Below are 20,161 nucleotides of genomic sequence, written 5' to 3' on the forward strand. Positions count from 1 at the left end.
CTTGGTATCACACAAAGGATACAGTGATATCTTAATCGTGATATCAAGTAGCAAATTATATATTTCACTTTGGTATTATGGATGGATGTGTTTTCGTCCCACTTTATTCAGTGGCGTACCTGGAAAACCTCGTCAAAAGGGGCACACATTCCTGAAAAAAACTATATGTGGTCAAAGCCACCACCCGACAGACTCTTCTTTGCGTCAACACATTGGTATACATGTAAAAAATGTCATCAAAATTATGTCCCCATCCCTACCGCCTTCATTACTCTGATATGGTGTCTTCGCAACTGCAACGGGAATGGACTAAATAACACTTAAATTGATTTGAAATGCCGTCAAATGACAAAGAACAGCTGGGAGGTCTTTTTTTTCAAAACTGGGTAAACTGGAATTTACAGCAGTTCTGTGCAAATATGTCGTTTGTCTAGGGCGAAACAGGGGAGCGTTTAATGAATCGACTTGTCGGATCCAACAAGCCCTGTTTTATCTGACAGTTACCATAGCAACATTGCTTCTCAGCCAATCAAAATTAAGGAAAGTTGTAAGATCTGACTACTTGACGGACGATAATGTTGATGAAACGCTTTCACTACTGTTCCGTTTCACCAAACCTCGACAAAGACTGTTTTGCCATAAAGGGCATTTAACGGGCAGACGGGTCGTTTGGAGCAAGATTACCAACATGTATTTAGCAATCAATCCATGTTTTGAGAACACGACATTCGTTGATTCCCGAAATTTATTTCCCAAGGGATCGGAGGGTATCATTTGCTTGAGTCGAAATCCCTGATTGTTGCTTTTATGTTGCTGTGATGAGGAAAGAGCGGTATAACTACGCAATACAAGAACGAAAATACAGACAGCGCCGCCAAGTTATGAGAATTGCTTAATTATGTTCAGTGAGTTATTGCCAAGAAGGTAACATTCCTCATAGGTGTGGGATTCGGAATCGCGGTCTTTCTTCTCGTCATGCCTTTGTTCGGAAATATGAAACTGCTCTTTTCATATTTTGTGCTCTTGATATATCTTACAGCGTCGAGCTCAGACGGTAAGTTAATGCTGCACTTAGATTATCCATCCTATTTAACATTATTCTGGGCTATACTGAAAAAAAAATAACTCGTAGTACTAACATTTATTAGGCGTACAATTTGCTGGAACATGCCATTGCGTTATTGAAAATGTCGACATGGTCAGCTGCGTTGAGAAATGCCGTTCCCTGAATTTGCTACAAAAGACAAACCTAATATCAGCTACATAATATCAACACGCAGTATAGAAAGAGGGTTATCGCGGAAAACGAAAAAACAAACGACTGATGATGCCACTCCCATATATGAATGTGTGAGCATGAAATCAATTTTATACATAGCCGTAGTTATACACTTCCTTAAAGTATTACCATTATGAAAAAAAAACAAAGCCAGTAAATTCAGTTGTAAAAGTTAAAAGCAGTAGGCCTACTCCCTATGAAAGTGAAAATATTTATTGCAGATATCGAAATTTTTCGTACTTTAGTCTCCTTAGATATTTTTTTTTCATAGCCGTGGGTAGTGGCGTAATGAAATAAAGGATTTTAGGGGCCAGACATGGTTAATGGGTAAAAAAAATAAAAGCTGCAATAGAGCCAAGCGACGGAGCGAATATTTTGCATTTTTGATAAAAACATTTTAATTTTGTGATGGTTATTTTGATATACAATTCAGAAAATGAAATCGTATTTTGTTTTGTTTTCCTTTCTCTTTATTTCTCTTTCTCTTTTTTTTTTTTTTGGTCGTGAACCCCCCTCCCGCCCATGTGTACGCTAGTTGCCGTGGGTATATCTCGTTGCGTTAGCCACAACAATATGAATATCCGAACATTGCTATTTTAGTGTTAGAAAGTACATTGCGTCCAATCAGACATCAACTCGCAAACTGCAAAGGAACTTACCTGGTCCCTTATAGTCACACTTCTCTCAGACTGAGATGAGGGACCAGTCCTGATGGAATGAGATTTCAGTCTTTCAATAGTGAGTTTTTACCTTTTTGTAGTAAAAGCACAAAAATACCCCACAAAAAATGACCATACATGTGCACACGCGCATACATTCGTAATTCCGAAGCTTCGTTATTCCGAAGGTTCGGATATTCCGAAGGTTCGTTATTCCGAAGGTTTGTATTTCCGAAGGTTCGTAATTCCGAAGGTTCGTTAATCCGAAAACGAAATGAGGTTCGAAATTCCGAAGGTTCGTTAATCCGATAACAAAATAAGGTTCGTTATTCCGAAGGTTCGTTAGTCCGAAAATGAAATAAGGTTCGTTAATCATTTCGTTTTCGGACTACCGAACCTTCGGAATTTCGAACCTCATTTCGTTTTCGGATTAACGAACCTTCGGAATTACGAACCTTCGGAAATACAAACCTTCGGAATAACGAACCTTCGGAATATCCGAACCTTCGGAATAACGAAGCTTCGGAATTACGAATGTATGCGCGTGTGCACATGTATGGTCATTTTTTGTGGGGTATTTTTGTGCTGTGTTGTTTATCTCGTTATTTTCCCTCCTCGACAATAGCGACATCGCTTTTCGATGACAGGCACGAGAAACGGCTGGTCGCCAACTTACTGGCGAGCTATGGTCCTACCTCGGTGAGACCGGTCAAGAACTCGTCCACTCAATCAATTGTCTACTTCAGGCTTCTACCTAAGGAGCTCATTGGATTCGTGAGTTAAATAAGAAGAGTAATATATGGGGATGCATTGACGGGGAGGGGATAGATATTTCGGTGGGTAGAGCAAGGGGGTAACGACAAGGAGACATTTCTTCCCCTTTATGAAAAGATAAAGGTGATGTCCATTTTGCCTGACCAAACTTTCAGTAGCCAGCCTTTCGTTTTCTTCTTTCTTTCATTAGTGTTATTCTTATTATTAATCCTCAATTTTAAATTACCTCGGAAGCCATGTGGCGATCGCCCCTGATTCAATACTTTCAATGTGTCTCGTGATCCACCAGAGATCGTCTCCGCTCACCAGTTATGACCAGCCAGAACAATATGGCCATCCAAGAAAATTGTAAGACCTATTAGTATGTGAATAAACGCATTCCATACAGATCTGTTGTGTACATCGTCAAATGCCGAGGAAAAGATATCGGATTCATGATATTAGATAAATGAGGATGAGGGAGATGGCTTGAACTTCGTAGTCCACTTTCAAATCAATAAGATGTATGTTATCATGGTTTATATTGTTTCGCGATGATGGTTCGAGGCATCCATGCTGATTGAAAGAGTATTTTAATCGCCTTACATAAATTTGTTTGGAAGCACTTATGATAGTTTCAAATAATGGAATGTTAACTATGTAAGAGCCACTATGCCATGACGTGCAACCTGATTCGGGTTGCTTATTTATATATATTTATATCGCTATCTATACAATAGGATGAAGCTAAACAACAGATAACCGTACTCCACTTTATGAGAATGGTAAGTGCATAAAATTCATAATAGTAGATGTTAATTGACTGCAAGGGCAGAAATCTCTCACCAAAGGTAGGGGGGGGGGGCAGGGGCTCGAAAATTTGTGAAGCAAAAAAAAGGGTTATCACTCAAATTGTAAGGTCGTTTCGACCAAAATACATGTTTTATTGCGATTTTCAAAGATGTATTTCTTTCCATCATACAGACCTAAAATAGTAGGGGGACATTTGATATTGAGTCCCCCTACTATTTTGATAATATGTTTATATATAATAAATATATAATAAAATCCCCCTGGGATTTCCGCCCATGATTGACTGTCATATTTCAATTCAATTCAATTCAAATTGTTTTATTCTCTCAGTAAAACCTTTACATAAAAAACAAATATAATACAAAGTTAAAATACTTGTATTACAAATCAGTGTAAAAGACAGTCTAAAAATGGCATTATGATTCAGAATCATACTGAGGGGTGGCAGCCAAAAAGGAAAAAAATCCTTATAATTAGGCCGACCCATTATTAAAACGAAAAGGTGACATAGAAAATGCAATAACAGGGATATAGCAAAAACATTTCTAAAAACAAACAAAATAACTTAAAAATACACATAAACAATGAACCAAGACATCAAAAAGTGCCATGCCCTAACATAATATTACAATAATTATAATAATACAAGTGCTATACATAAACTATACATCATTCAGCCACTGTATTTGACGTCAACCAATCAATTAAGTATTGCCATGAAAAATAATAATGACTATTCATTTTCGAATTTAGCATGATTGCCTTGACTTCGTTTTTTCATTGGGATTGGTTCTGGTTTGACGTTCATGTGCGCATGGGCGGAAATCTATCCCCAAAAAACGGTAATCACCCAAAAAGTAACGTCATCTCATCCAAAATACATGTTTTATTTCGATTTTGAATGATGTATTTCTTTCCACCAGAAATATTAGGGGGACATTTGATATTGTGTCCCCCATACTATTTCGGGTAGGGGGACGCGCCCCCCCCCCCCCCTGGGATTTCCGCCCATGCATGTGCGTGAAACCAGCTATTAGCCTAAGCTATGTCATTGCACAGTCGATGAAGTGAATTAGCTAGTAAAGTAATGTATTTCTGCTTGGTAACCAATAACCTCGCCTTTGTCAAGTGTGGCGGATGTACATTAAAGATAATTGAAAGTAGTTGCAGTAAACACTGATTTCACGAGAAAGTGTGTAAAACCAAGCTTAACCAACCTTGGTCATAATAGGTTGTGTTTAAAAGGAGAAAAATAAATAAAACAGAATGGTGAAAGTTTGAAAGAAATCGGACTAGCAATAAGAAAGTTATAAGAAAGTTATGGCTATTTTAAAATTGAGATCCCTAAGACTATGTAGATTTCAAATTAGCAACTGGGTATTGTAACTTATGACAAGAGGCAAGGACAACTTTCCCATAGGCCATATACTTTATTATCAGTTATTTGTGGTTTTCCCCTGGGGCCATTCCCCTGGGGCCGTAATCTAAATATAGCCTAGGTAGTATACTGTTTTATGTCCTCACAAAATATAAGTATAATATAATTAAGTATAATTTTAAGTAAAACTTTTGAAAAAAATGTCATTTTGGCCAAATTATGTATCGGAGTACATGGAAGAGTAGTCCTTTCCTTATATCACTATGACATCACTTGTGTGGCCAATTTGAAGTCTCCATGGGTATAGTAATTACCAATATTCACAATTCTAAAAAAAAAATCATAATTTTCTTATTGTTTGTCTGATATTGTTCAAATGTTCACATATCAACTTGTCTGACTTTCCTTTTTCCTCTAAAAGCAAGTTTTTATTTGGGTTGGATTCCCCTTTAACTGTCGCTATATCATCGAGGATCTAGATGTGGTACATTTACACGAACTGAATTTTGTGAAATCTTGAAATCTACGCTGAAAAATGTTCACACTGAAGATCACCAACACAGATAAGCGCACGTGGGACAGTGTATTAGTATTGCTTTGAATGTCGGCCCGACGCTTGACCCAAATCCCGTGCTTATTTGCTAGTTAAATTCCTCAGCAATTACACAATTTCTTCCAGAATCCTTTGGCACATACACTGCAAAAACTCCGGTGTTGATTTAACACCAGCCTGGAATCTATATATGTCCACATCAGAGAAGTGTTAAACAACACCAGTTTGGTGTTGGTCTAACAGTCTAACACCACATAGGTGTTTATACAAACACCAATTAGTATTAAAACAGCATCGGTTTGATTCCAAACCGGTGTTGTTTCAATACTTCTCTGGTATGGACATAAAAGATTCCGGTCTGGTGTTAAGTCAACACCGGAGATTTTGCAGAGTATTTTTTATTTATACAAACAGACAATTTGGTGGTCATTTCATTGTATTCTGTACGAACTCATTTTGAAATCGTTACCACAGCTGGCATTGTCAGAGGAAATTTGTTCCATATAGCGGGTTTCGAAATATCCACGTAACTACGACACCTACATGTATATATATATATATATATATATATATATATATATATATAATGTGATGACAAGTTTACTTGTACCAAACGCTCTTGAGGTGTGAGTATGAAACATATTGTGATGAGGCCAACTCAAAAGATGACGCAGGACACCATTTTAGCTTTAGCTTTCGTCTTTAATAAGACTTCGTCAAAAGCGTCTGTAATTACAGACTATTATGGTCAGGATGCCTACCGAGTACCGTATTCTGTCTTGTTCTTATTAAAGACGAAAGCTAAAGCTAAAATGGAGTCCTGCGTCATCTTTTGAGTTGGCCTCATCACAATATATATATATATATTGTGATATTATATTATAATTTGATATAATATTATAAACTCCTCAAAAAAAGTTTGGAAATCTGAGTTTGATCGATAATCCCTCCTCGGTTTTAGTAAATATCGATGTGTAATTAATATCAATGAATAGATCATTTAATTTTCTTTAAAATGATACCCTACATAATATGAATACGGTTCACATGGAGGAGCAGTGCCTTGAAATGTGGGGCAAGGTCAAAATTCAAAAGTTGCAAAATGACACAATATTGAAAGTCACTGTTTTTTTTTCCGTAGTGATGAGTGAGTTTCTCAGCGGTTTCTTTTGACTTTGATCGATAATTCTTCCTCGGTTTTATTAAATATCAATGTGTTATTAATATCAATGAATAGATCATTTAATTTTCTTGAAAATGATACCCTACGTGATATGATTATGGTTCACATGGAGGTGCAGTGCCTTGAAATGTGAGGCAAGGTCAAAATTAAAAAAAGTTACAAAATGACACAATATTGAAAGTCAATGTTCTTTTTTCCGTGGTGATGAGTGAGTTTCTCAGCGGTTTCTTTTAATTGTTTTCATGCACCTTAACATAAACATTAACATGCAATCAAACACACCTCTGCACAAGCAAACACAAGAAACAAACAAATATGCATGGATATTTCAAACCATCTTACATGTATCTCACAGAACCATCACTACATAAACCACAACAAAACATAAAGAAATGAAGAAGCAGGGGCTTGATTTGAATGGATTTCATCTCTATTGACACAGACAAAAGAATCATGTTCTGTATTGGCCCTTCATGACTATTTCTGCTCGTTTTGCAGCTTTTAAATTCAGACCTCATCCAACACTTTTGAATCCTGCTCTTTTCGTAATGGCATGATCATAACAAGCATGGTATCATTTTAAAGAGAATTAATTGATCTTTTGAATGATGTCAAGTATGAATTGTGTAAAATTGGGAGTTGGGAGAAATTAATGGCCAAACTCAGATTTCCAAACATTTTTTGCTTGTTTTGCAGCTTTTCAATTCAGACCTCATCCAACACTTTTCAATCCTGCTCTTTTTGTGATGGCATGATCATAACAAGCATGGTATCATGTTAAAGATAATTAAATGATCTTTTGACTTATGTCAAATATGCATCGTGTAAAATTTGGAGTTGGGAGAAATTAATGGCCAAAATCAGATTTCCAAACTTTTTTGAAGGGTGTATATATATATATATATTAGCGACAATTTTTCTCATGTATTTTATTGTTTCTTGTCCTACAGTATACCATGCGGTCATATAATCAAACCTATTATTCGTTAAATGAGAAAAAAAAGTAATAATTAATATAACGGCTAAAAAAGAGCACTAGATCATGCCTCAGATGTAATTTACGTTATTCAATACCTTAAATCGGGAGGGGGGGGAGTCATGGGGCATCTTCCGAGTGATTTTCAGTGACAAAGTTGCTCTGAGCCATATCATGTAGAAGTGACGAATGAAGAAGCCTATAAAAAATAATCAGTGAAAAAAAAATGAGTATTGTTTCATGACAAGCTCCCCAGAAGACTGCTTCATTAAGCCGTGAATTCTAATTAACAAAGTTTTGCTATCATTCATTAACACACAAGGCATGGGGTGACATAAAGCAATGGACATGAGATACCTCACGACTTGATTACCCCCCTGGTGCGAATTTTGATAAATCGGGTACTAATTTCCGAGGCCAAATGCAATCCATCCCCCACCCCTTTTATGGCAATACTGGATGTTTGTTTCATTTAGAACTTGGATGTTATCACTTTTTGATAATCAAAAGGGCTGGATCCAACCGTTACATGATCTTTTGCGCACTTATATAGAGTTCACTTTAATATATCCCGCTAATAACAAGACGGATGTAAACAAATAAGGGGAGAGATTTGTATTTTTTTTTACAATGGTGATATTGACATTCTAAGAGAATACCCTGTATTTGTTAATCAAAGACAAATATATTCGGCACCAAAATCTAACGAATCAAATAATCATACTGAGGTTTTTGTATAATTCAGATAAAATACCTTTTTAATTGCTAATCCTTGCTTCATTGAGAAACACATTCATCATTCGGAGATAATGAAGTTTGTGTCCAATCGATCTTCTTTAGATGTGGATTGATGAGAATCTAACGTGGGATCCTAATGAGTACGGAGGAGTAAATATTACAACTGTCAAACCAAGTGACGTCTGGCTGCCGGATATTTCACTCTATGAAAAGTAAGGAGTATTATTTACTTGTTGATAGAAGAATCAACAATAGCGGTTATATTACGGGTATTGGCGGTCTATTAATTATAGGCAGCTCGAGATGAAAAAATGGCATGGACTAGTCAGTATAAGCATGATAAGAGGGGCAGAGTGGCGGGAGGGATTATCACTAGGGGTGTTGCCGTGTTGGGACTGAGAAAGCATCGCCAACATAATGCGGGGGCATGCTGATCTGCAACATTGTATTTTCTTTATTGCCTTCTTTTTATAAGGCCAATCACAAGTTTATGACCACTTAAAGACCTAAGGACCTGATAAACCTAAATGCTATCTTGATTTTCAAAAACGAAAACAAGAAGATATAACGGATAAAGTATTGCATGCTCACCTATAAGGTAGGAAAATCGGGTGAAGGTCACAACCTAATACAGCCAGCCACAATCATGGAAATGAACTGTCTGACAATCATGTATCATGTGGAAGACAATGAGAGTTAAATTAATTCCTATATCGTTCTATATATTTCCACCATTCAGCGCTCAGAAGGAATTCATCAACTTTCAAGAAACATTCATTATGGTGTCTCCCAATGGCGAGATGGATTGGTACTTTCCTGCAACTGTGACGTCACTGTGTAAAGTAGACATTACATACTTTCCTTACGATGTTCAAAGGTGTAACGTCACGTTCGGCCCCTGGTCGTATATGAAATACATGGTATGTAGTGTTGCTGTAAAGTCCTATTACTGTTCGTCTAAATGGGGAGTGTTCTCCTCAACGAAGCACGACGGATTCGAGAACACAGTAAATATATTGAAAATGCCTGTCAAATGACAATGAACAGCTGGGAGGTCTTTATCGAAAATTGATAAATTGAAAAAAATGATAAAGTTCGAAACTGACGAAAATTGCAATGAGTCCGGGACGAAACTGCTGTTTTGATTCACCAATTAAAAAAAAAGGGCATATTGGTTGTTCATAGTCATAAAGGGCACTTGAAAATACTCTTTCTCTATTCTTGAATTATACGTGTGTAGTGGATGCCAAAACTCCCTAATAACTCTCGAAGACAATCTTATCAACAAGGCACACAAACAAAAGTGGAATTTCCTGTAAATTATAATTCAAAAATTTATCAACCATACATTTCTTTAACATTTTTCCTCTTTCCTCAATAATACATTTCGTAATCTACATCTGTCGATTTGTCTCCACACAATTACTATTGTTTAAGGTACCAGAGATCTCCCCCAATATGTTCCTGACAAGACAAACGCTTCTGCAATCGAAAAAGAAGTGTATGTAAATTATATTAACCAAACGATCATATCTCCTCTTAAAAATACTTGTCATGAGTCTTGTTATGGGCTATTTTGACACCTGAGAAGACTGGAACTGACTTAGCAACCACCCTCCCCTCACCCCCATGATCTTGTAAATTTCGTAAATTCCTCTCCGTGACGCAGGTTGACTTTCGGCTCTCTCGGCATTCCGATACCACAATGGACCTCTTCCATCAGAACGCTGTCTGGGTCTTACAACACTCTGTAGGCCAAAACCTTTACATGGAACTGTGCTGTGATGATCGTACCTGGAGCGCCATAACTTACCAGATTACCATTCGACGAATGTCTCTGTTCTACACTAAGACGGTGGTGGTGCCTGCCTTGCTCTTCACCATGCTCATGACCATTGTCTGTTGGCTTCATCCAGCTTCCGGTGAGAAGGTGACCTTGGCTGTCAGTAACCTTCTGGCTTTAATCCTCTTCCAGCAGCTCGTAGCCGATAGGATGCCACCGAGCGGGGAAACTACGTCAATTCTTGGTATTAACGTAAAAAATACATTAATTTACGCGGATAAAATTAGCCCAGGGTCGTATCATAAAAATTTTTTCAAAATGTAAATAGGTCGAACCCCATCCTCCCCTATGTTGTGATAAGAATATGTCTTGATTGGCTCCTCGGAATAGCAGTTCTGTTTCGAGGTTCTTGCCCATGTGCATCTAGACTAGGCTTTGCATATAATCTGCCTTGTTTAGATTTTCCTGATTTTCATTGTCTTTCAGAGCATCTAAACCTTTATGAATATTATTGTAATTCGTCTGAATATTGATATTTAAACGATAAAGTTTCGATTACAAAAACATTATGCCTCTCACTTTAAAACGCATAATCATGACGGCCTCTCCTTTTTCTTTGCCATCTTTAGTGGATTTCTTCATCTCCATGATAGCTATGTGTTGTGTGGAGGTCTTTTGCGCCATCGCGGTTCTGCGTATCTACCACATGGGTGGACAGACCGAGCTTCCACATATCCTTAGACGATTGATGCTATATGGAACCGTTCTTTCCCTCTACAATGGAAAGAGAACCAAGGAGATCTTGAAAACACAACAGGCAAATCATGAGTAAGTACCCACCTGTACACACAAATAAATATGGCTTAACATTCATGCGCCTTTAATGGTGTAGTTAGCTGTATTATGCACCCATAAGAATGGAAAAGTGATGCTCAAGCAATGTCGTATCTAGGACAAACGGTGCCAGGGGCAAGTACTAAAACCGCACCCCTTTCAAAGTATCTTTACTACTCTAAGTAAGCACATGACCAGTCAAAATAAAACATAATCGATGCGAGTGTTGATATTCGTCAATAGTAAGACGTAAAAATGGAATATTCTATGTTTTGTGTGTAATCATAAATATGCGTATCTAACTAAACACTGATTGCGAGCTTAAAGCGCGGGCTGAGAATTATTAACCTGAGCAAATAAACATTTCAAGATACCCTTTCAGAAATTCACTGGATGATAGGTATCTCCTTAAATATGTCGACCTCATACGAGGGCGAAGCATTATACTGTTTTTTTTTTCAATATCAAGATCTTAAAGGACAAGTCCACCCAATATAAAGTCGATTTGAATTAGTAGAGAGAAATCCAGCAAGCATAACACTGAAAATTTCATCAAAATCGAATCTAAAATAATTTTTTTTTAAAGTTTCGCTTAATTTCACAAAACGTATGCACATCGTGGTCGGTATGCAAATGAAGAGAAGGACGACGTCATCCACTCACTATTTATTATGTATTTTATTATATAAAGTATCATAATTTTTAATTTTCTCCTCATTGTCAAGTAAAACAAAGATTAATTCCTCCCTGAACAACATATTTAGAGACAAAGACCCAAACGATTATCAGAACAACCGTGATAAGTAATATTAATCTCACCCTAACAAAATGTGTGATTCTATTGTCCCTTGTCTTTGGCACATAACGTTCTGATAGAAATACATTCATTTGTTGTTTCTCTTTCATCAAAAGACACAACATCCTGATACTTAAGGTATACTTCGTGAATTAGTATATATAAGCATAGAATACCAGTCCTAGCTTGTAAACAACCTTCCGTACGACCACCTTTCATGCAGTCCTAGTCGGCAAAAGTGCCTTCATGTATCAAGCTTAAATGTGGTTTTGCCGTTAGATTCACTCAATATCATCATTGACCAAGACCCTGAAATACATCCAGCATAAAAACACATTTTATATTGTCTTTACCTTATTCTTTAGAAGACGCCGAAGAACTCAACGAAGCCACATTACATCCGGGGAAACTCCGCAGACCTGTATAGATCACCACTCGGCAGGCACATCAAGAGTAGAAATTCGAGAAGACGACCCGCCATATACGACAGTCAATCCGCTACTCCATGCAAACAATGTGAACCCCAATATCCGTGACACCAGTCCAGATCACATGCAATGTGACCCGGAAATGATTGCAGAAATTTGGCGCGAAACTGCAATCGTCATAGATAAACTGATGTTCTATTCGTTGTTTTTAATTACAGTCGCATACTGTGTGTACATCATCATATCATTTCTGTGTCAATTCTAAGCACAGTTTTCTTTATGTAATTTCTAACTACTTCCAAATTACTCTAAGTTTGCTAAATCATTCGCGAGGTTATATTACGGAATACTCCGCATATTTCATAAAAATTGTGACGTTTGAAAGTCATGATGAACAAGCTATTGATTGATAAAGATCCAATTTAAAATTGCCTCGCATTGGGTGATTTCAAGTCCGGTGTTGGTAGTGTTGGTGTTGGAAGCACAATTCGGATTGCTTCCCCTAGCTCCAAAACCTGTTCTGAGTTTTTAAAACTGATCAAAATCACAATATTCACATCTCAACAACTAGTAAGTGACTTTTCAGGACCATCTCCATTTTATGTTTGGTGTTATACTCGAGTAAAAATTGACCTAACACCAGCACCAAAAGGTCAACACTGAGCTTGAAATCACCCAGAGTCATAATTCCATGGATGCATTTCTAAGACATCACATGACATCCTGCTCATGTAATCTTAATAGAGAGTTTTCGCACCTTGCCGCAAAACGAATTCGAGAATAAAATAAGCGTATTTTGAAAATACCAATTAAGTGTTAAGGGACCGCTGGGAGATCGGTGTGGAAGTTTGTTGAACCGGAACATCAGTTTCGTCCTAAGTTCCGGACCTACCCAGGGTCCAGAAAGAAATTGCTGCTTTGATGCACCAATTTTCGACAAAGACTTCTTGGTTGTTCTTTGTCATGAAGAGCACACGACTATATAATATGTACTTGAAAGCGTTCTGCGGCGCGAAAACTCTCTATTTATCCTTCAATCTTCACAACATGGTATGGATCGTATATATACAGGAACGGGAGACATCTGGCGCTGAACAGCGGCTGCCGGGCCCACGATCAACTGGGCAAAGCAAATTTTCGGAGTAATTCATTTCATGTCTATTTCGAACAATAAAATGTTGATTTTCATGTTCATCTTTTTCGTAAAATTACTTGAAACTGTTACATGCTTCGCTATATATAAATTCCACTTGTTAATCGAATGACTATATTCAACCCTGGAGGCAACACTATATCCTATTCTAAACCTACTATTGCAACCACAACCCTACATCTTAGACAAAATAAAGCCCAGTGCAATTGCCACAGGTGCAATGTTGTGTCGCCGGCGTAAAGGGATCGTTTCACTTTGTGACCAGCTGATTTTTAAAAGAAATCTCAAACTGAGATGAAAAATGTGTATGAGTGCCGGCCTGTGTTTGTCCTCAAAAAAACAAGAAACAGGCCACAATATAGGATGAAAAACTCTTATTTAGATAATAGCACTAAAAATACAGAGCAAAATGCTGAAGATTTCATCAAATTTGGATAACTGTCATAACTGTTTCATTTTATACATGTGTGCATAATATGTGTCATTTATAATGGAAAAAGTTGCAACAATGAATATATAATGCCCTAAATCAGTTGTCAATCCAATGTTTTCAGTTCTTGGTAGAAAAAATTGAATAAACCTAATTTCAAATAATAGAATAAAGAAGAACAAATGGGGACATGACATCATTAAGTTGCTCATGAAATATTTATGAAGACAGGCCTATAACTGTTTTACCGGAGTAATTCAAATCTTTAGAATGCCATAACTTTCTTATTCCTAGTCCGATTTTGATCAGATTTTCAGCGATTTGTTTGTCTGATATGTTTATATATGTTTAAATCATTTTATTGTCAGCCCGGAGCATCCCCTTAAGTCTATTAAGATTTTTACTGTTATTAGAACTATCTTTATGAATTGTAAATATTATTATTTGAAATTAATGTGGTAAGTTGGACTCAATAAAATAAATTTATCACCTAGAACGATTATTCAAGTTTATTTTTTATTTAGAAATTCAGGCAAGGCTCTGAAAAATTAAAGTCCAAGAATTGTAATCTAATTCAAAGCCACCAAAACAGCCTATATAGTACTGAAGCGTTGACGTCTGTTGCCATGGTGTCAATGACGGCCTGGTTCTGTGAACCCGCCAAATGAAAGCGTGTGTTCCTCAGAAGAGAAAATAACTGCTATCGGAATTTGATCACTTGCAACCTATTTTTCGGACGAGCCAAATTCATACAAATGTGTACAGACGACCGTCAGCTGCGACTCTGTTTAGAACCAGCCCGACATGACACCATGGCAACTGACGTCACACTTCGGTACTCTATTGCATCGTCATTCCAACTGCCCTCTCGCGTCGGGGCACATGCACTAAAAGAAACCGTCTTCGGTGATGGGTATTTAAACGAATTATGATTTTCCCCGAAAATTACGACAAATAAATATTACATGGTATCATGAAGTATTGGTCTTTGTGCGTCGTTTATGATCATTCAATTTAACCACAGTAGCTGGTTTCGATATCCACATGGTCAGTATCAAATTGGTCTACTCGCAGGTCCCCGTTTGGTAAAATGTGTTTCAATAATGATTGATGTTGCGTTTTAAATCTGAAAATCGACATTGGACACAACTCTTGTCTTGTACGAACTCGGGGTAATTGTCGTTTACTTTAATGCCATGATGGTCCACGTTACCTTTGTCAAATTAAATTGGTGTTAACTAACAGTTCATCTCATCAATTAGACTAAGTGATGTAAAACCAAGTGGACACATGCCGACATGGCCGGCATGGGTATAGCGTACTACAGCCTAACCGGAAAATAGACAAAACAGTTAATCGGCCAACTGGCAATTAGTAGTCGATAGGGCTGTAGAAGAACAGTGTACTTTAGGATTAGACAAAAGGGAAAGTATATTGGCAAAAATGGATGTAAGCCATGACGACTTTCCATTTTTATATTAAGTGCATTGTTAAATAAGTCAGAAGTTTTCGCATCCACAACAACGGGAACATTATATATGCGGTACAACATAGTAAATTTATATATCATTAAAGTCCATCAAATCGAACATTGCATCAAACGTGGATTGTTGGTGGATCGATGACAATTAAATCCGTGGGTCATATTCATGAATCTCTCCAGTTAAACCATTTCGCATGCGTTCATATCAACGCAGCAGAGCTCGTCCGAACTCCATTCTGATTTTTTTCTTTTGCTCTGCCCCCCCCCCTCACACACACACAAATGACAAGCCATCTCGCACACAATGTGAAGGATATATGCCCCGCGGGCATTATGTTTCACATATCCCAAAATGGGGGATTAGATTTGAAATTATTATTTAATTGTTAGGAATTTATACTGAGGTTGTGATGATTATGAGATTCTACATGTATTTATTTCAAAACCTGAATTCATTATAGAACTTTATTTTGATAAAAATGTTGTTTTAATGGGAAAGACAACATTTATTTTTTGAAATATATTCCCTATACAGAGGGCAATAATATGCGAATCTATCTCTACGACGACGATTATGTGGCTCTCGATGCGGGTTGTATAAAATCGTCCTAAATCGGAGATGTCGCTGTCAACATATTAGCAACTAGAATATTGCACACGAACTGCACATCTAATGTCCCACTTTGGTTGCTAGAACTCAACATTTTCTCACGTCATACAACTTGCGTTGCACGACGGGGCTAAAATTATCTTCCAAAAGTCCGTCGTAAAAGTCCGTTTCCGCCGTTGAGCAAAAGTTGTCTATTTCCGCACTAGTAAACTCTGCAAAATATTTAATAAATCCCTGTACTCTTTGACAGACTGTCGCTAATGCCTAAGAAAACAAGGATTGATTAAATATAATGTAATATTATTTTACACATAACCTTTTTCCTTCTCCTCGCCTTTATTTTCCACTCGACAGCCTTTGAACGGCAAGACCAACGCGAATTGTTGGGTTCATGTTCCCCAAATGTTCTTTCAATTGCTTTCAATTGTCTTATTGACGAATCAACGTAGGTATAGTAGGGGAAATCCCGTATGCATTGAAGGTGACGTCATGGAGACACGCTACACGACTGCTACGTTTGAAATAATAATAATAAATTAATTTCAATTTAAGTACACATTCAAAGAACGAAAGCAAGACGTGATCGGTGGTTGGAATCTTCTATATAATGTGGAATACTCTAGAGTGATTCTGTTATTGGGAAGATGGAATATAAGAACATGATTTTATTACTGTTGGTATTGGAGGTACTATTTTTAGAAGAAGCTATAGGACAGAAGAATGTTATCAATATTGAGAATGGAGCCTACTCAAATGTACTCATCGCAATTGACAAGAAAGTACCTGAAAATCCAGTTATCATCGAAAATCTCCAAGTAAGACAGCCCTAAAATAGTTTTTGTATCAAAATTTGATTTGTTGCGAAAATATTAAAGACCAAGGAAACACAGTGTTGTTGTGACGAATTTTTTTTTGCTATGTTTACAAAAAGGCCCTGCTCAAAACGGAAAGATGTTTTGTTTATTGTTATTTTGTTTTTCGGGAATTTGAACATTCCTTGGTCAATAAGCTCTCTCCTCTTGTAATTAAATGCGAGCCTCTTCATCAAAAAGTGTTCCCTATTCATTAATCTTGTCAATTCTGTCTCGCCTGCATAGCCAAGCCAGACTAGAGGCGCCGCTTTTCCGACGACGCCGGCGGTGGCGTATTTGTCGTCAACATTGAAATTCTAACCAAGTATAAATTTTTTTGAAACGTCAATATAACTTAAGAATTATATGGACCTAGAACATAAATATCATTAAGTATTACTTAACATCCTTCTTGAATTTCAAGTCACGTGATCAAGATAAAAGGTCAATTAGGGTCAAAACACTTTGGCCATGATAGGGGTATTTGTTGAATTGCCATAACTGTTATACTTGATGGATGTATTTGATGAAACGTAAACATAAAATCAAATAATTATCACCAAACACCCAGGGCGAGTTTCAGATCACATGATCGAGGACAAAGGTCCTTCAGCATGTTTAGAGTCCAAGAACTTTTGCCATGTTAGAGTTATTTGCTGAATTGCCATTATTATTTTGAGAGCTTATGGATCTAGTTCATAAAAGTTGGACATCAGAGCAATCAAGTATCAGCAAACTTCATGGGAAAGTTTCAGTTCACTTGACTAAGGTCAAATGTTATTTACGGTCAACGAACTTTGGCCATGTTGGGGACATTTGCTGAATTGACAGCATAACTTTGAAAGTTTATGGATCTCGTTCATGGCAAAAGCGTAATCCTATAACATAATACCCCCATCTCACTAGGAAGGCGATCGTGGCGACTATGGCGATCTGTGTAAATCCCGCAAATCGTAGCAGAATCTTCCTCGAATTCTATTTTTAGCCTGCGAGACGATTGCACTGCAACTTCTATGCGACCGACCTGCGCTGAAGGCGATGGTAATACGCTGAAAGTACGACGATGCCACTTTCTTGCGACGATTCGAGGCAGATGTGATGCGCTGCTTCTGCGATCAAAGCGATCGTACAACGAGGCTCATACGCTAATTAGGACCTCGGTACGATGGTGCTACGATAGAAGCGATTATGTTACGTTCATGATGGGCTCTTGAAACGATTTCAAGCAATCGGCATACTAATCGCGGCACATGACACATTTTTCAGTCGATTGCCAACCTCCGACCAACATGGATGTCCAGAATTTGGTTGGACTTATACATCTTGGCATTCTAAAAGAACATCAGTTAAAAGTTGAATGCGAGGACAGGAGAAGGAGGAGGCCAAAAAGATACAGGGTCCGATCCTGGCTGTTACCTAAGTCATAATATACAATATTTTTTAAATTTAATTCAAAATATGTCGATGAGCCTAATAGTTAATATGAGGGATGCATCCAGAATTTCATAAAAGAGCATAAAAATCTTTGATATTCTGTTTATTTTTCTCCACAAAGTTTGTCACTCAAAAATATTTGGTAAATTCCTTTCAAATTTGCTGACAAGAAGTAGTCTACTGATGTGAGAGCACTCATAAAAAGGGAGGGGGAGGGGGGCACAATACCATAATCTCCCTAAAGATTGCCTTTCCCAATCAATACATTAGTGATCGAATCATTAACAAAATTTGATGTTGTCTACTGTCACTGTGGTTAAAATTCAATTTATTTTCAAAACATAATCAATTTATTTATTTCTGCAGAGGTAAACCATTTCGTCATCAAGACATGTGAGCGTCTTTTTTCTCTTTCCAGCTGGCTCAGCAGTAAGATTTTCATCTTCCTCCTCTACCTCCTCCTCCTCTACCACCACCATAACCCCTTGATCTTCCTCTTCGACTGCCGGCCTAAGAGGGGTAGCTTGGGCAGCTTTCCCTTTTCTGGTCCTTTTTCTGGGAGGTATGTTTGAAAACGCTGTGGTATCGCCTCGTAATCTGTTGCAAATATGATAATCCGCCACCATCAGCAAGGCGTTTTATAGCAGCGCGGACGGTTGTTGCGCAATCGCTGCCCAGTCATCAGCGGCGCAGCAAAAGCGCAACGCGAACGCCTGTAGCGGGCTGAGAACGTGTGCCACATGCCACCCAAAGAAGGAAGCGTCGTGGTGGAAGCTGTGTGAAGCGTGTCGAGCGCAAGGCAGTCGCCTTGTAAACGGAAGCAGCGTAGCAGAATTGTCTTGGGAACGGGCCTGAAAACCACGGGCGATCGGTGCCGCTTTTAATGCGCTTATACTACGCTTTATGCGTTGGGGCTCCGTTACAGCTACGAATATGTCGTTTGTAATACGCTCATGACTCGATTGTGATGCGCTTTAGCACCTACGCGATCTCGCTACGTAAGTTTTGAACATGTTCAAAATTTTGTGGCGACCATAAAGATGGTGGCGATCCTTGCCGCTTCAGAAAAGATCAAGGTACGACGGAGAAGATTGAAAAGATCAAGGCACGATCAAGCTACGTTATACCACGCTTTGTCGATTTTTGACGATCGCAGTGGAATCGCCATCTAGCGAGATGGGGGTATAAGAGTAATCCTATAATTGAGCAACCTGCATGACTTTCAGGTCACATGACCAAGATCAAAGGTACTTTAGGGTCAATAAACATATTATTTATGACCATATGAATGGTGTTTTGTGAATTCTTATTCAATGGTCGTTTTCAAAGTCAGCACTGCTGCTATCTTGAATCGCGTAAGGCAGGCGAGACTGTCAGATGCGTTCAACTTGTTTGAACAAATACTCGCTTTACAAATAACTATAGACTGATATAGGTTTGGAATTATTGTTCTTTTCTTGAATGCAATGCGCATATTTTTCCGGGGGGGCAAGACGAGTAAACATAATTTGAAGAAACTCGTGAGGAAGCGAAGCGACCGAGGTATTCTATGTTTTGTTATGATTTTTTTTAATTTCTTGGGTGCAACTGGCCCATGCCCCCCTTCCGCTGCGTACGGCCATGTTCTTGAATATTAAGGATCCCCCCGGTTTGGTATTTTTCCCACTTTACAGAAAATGAATTCCAGACTTACGTTTTACCAAAACATCTGTCGTTTGGGAGAGTTGTCACGGTTTTCTTTTACACTTGTCAATCGCATTTCTCACATTCATTTACTATTTTATTTATATATGTAATCCTAAACTCACTGTCTGCCTGAAAATGATTAAATAACTATTTTGATCCGTTTCTCAGGTGTGGAGATATATCGTTAAAGCTTTGATTAAAAGGTAGAAACGTCATTATCATCATTAAACCATGGACGTGAATGCCTAAGTCAGATAATTTTAACTATTCCATACACCAAGGAGTAATCGTGGATTTCTGAAATCTGTTTTCCTGGCTACGAAAGTATGTTACTTGTTTCA

The 20,161-nt window shown here is 37.8% G+C and overlaps 1 protein-coding gene across 1 annotated transcript; it reads left to right on the forward strand.

The window, feature by feature from the left end:
* The first annotated feature begins 658 nt into the window (after nt 1–658).
* LOC129259543 (neuronal acetylcholine receptor subunit alpha-10-like) lies at nt 659–14,249 on the forward strand. Its single transcript, XM_064098920.1, has 8 exons — nt 659–1,054; nt 2,564–2,712; nt 3,432–3,476; nt 8,435–8,544; nt 9,072–9,252; nt 10,002–10,359; nt 10,745–10,943; nt 12,111–14,249. Exons 1-8 carry the CDS (start codon nt 976–978, stop codon nt 12,436–12,438), a joined length of 1,449 nt encoding a protein of 482 aa, XP_063954990.1. The 5' UTR covers nt 659–975; the 3' UTR covers nt 12,439–14,249.
* The last annotated feature ends 5,912 nt before the right edge of the window (nt 14,250–20,161 follow it).

This window comes from Lytechinus pictus, chromosome 4 (genome assembly GCF_037042905.1).
Source record: "Lytechinus pictus isolate F3 Inbred chromosome 4, Lp3.0, whole genome shotgun sequence".
NCBI lineage: Eukaryota > Metazoa > Echinodermata > Echinoidea > Temnopleuroida > Toxopneustidae > Lytechinus > Lytechinus pictus.

Excerpts from the sequence above, each read along its gene's own strand:
- LOC129259543 (XM_064098920.1), top strand. The coding sequence starts at position 976 with ATGCCTTTGTTCGGAAATATGAAACTGCTCTTTTCATATTTTGTGCTC. Across the intron at positions 2,713-3,431 it reads CTAAGGAGCTCATTGGATTC|GATGAAGCTAAACAACAGAT; the intron begins GTGAGTTAAATA and ends TCTATACAATAG. Across the intron at positions 10,944-12,110 it reads ACACAACAGGCAAATCATGA|AAGACGCCGAAGAACTCAAC; the intron begins GTAAGTACCCAC and ends CTTATTCTTTAG.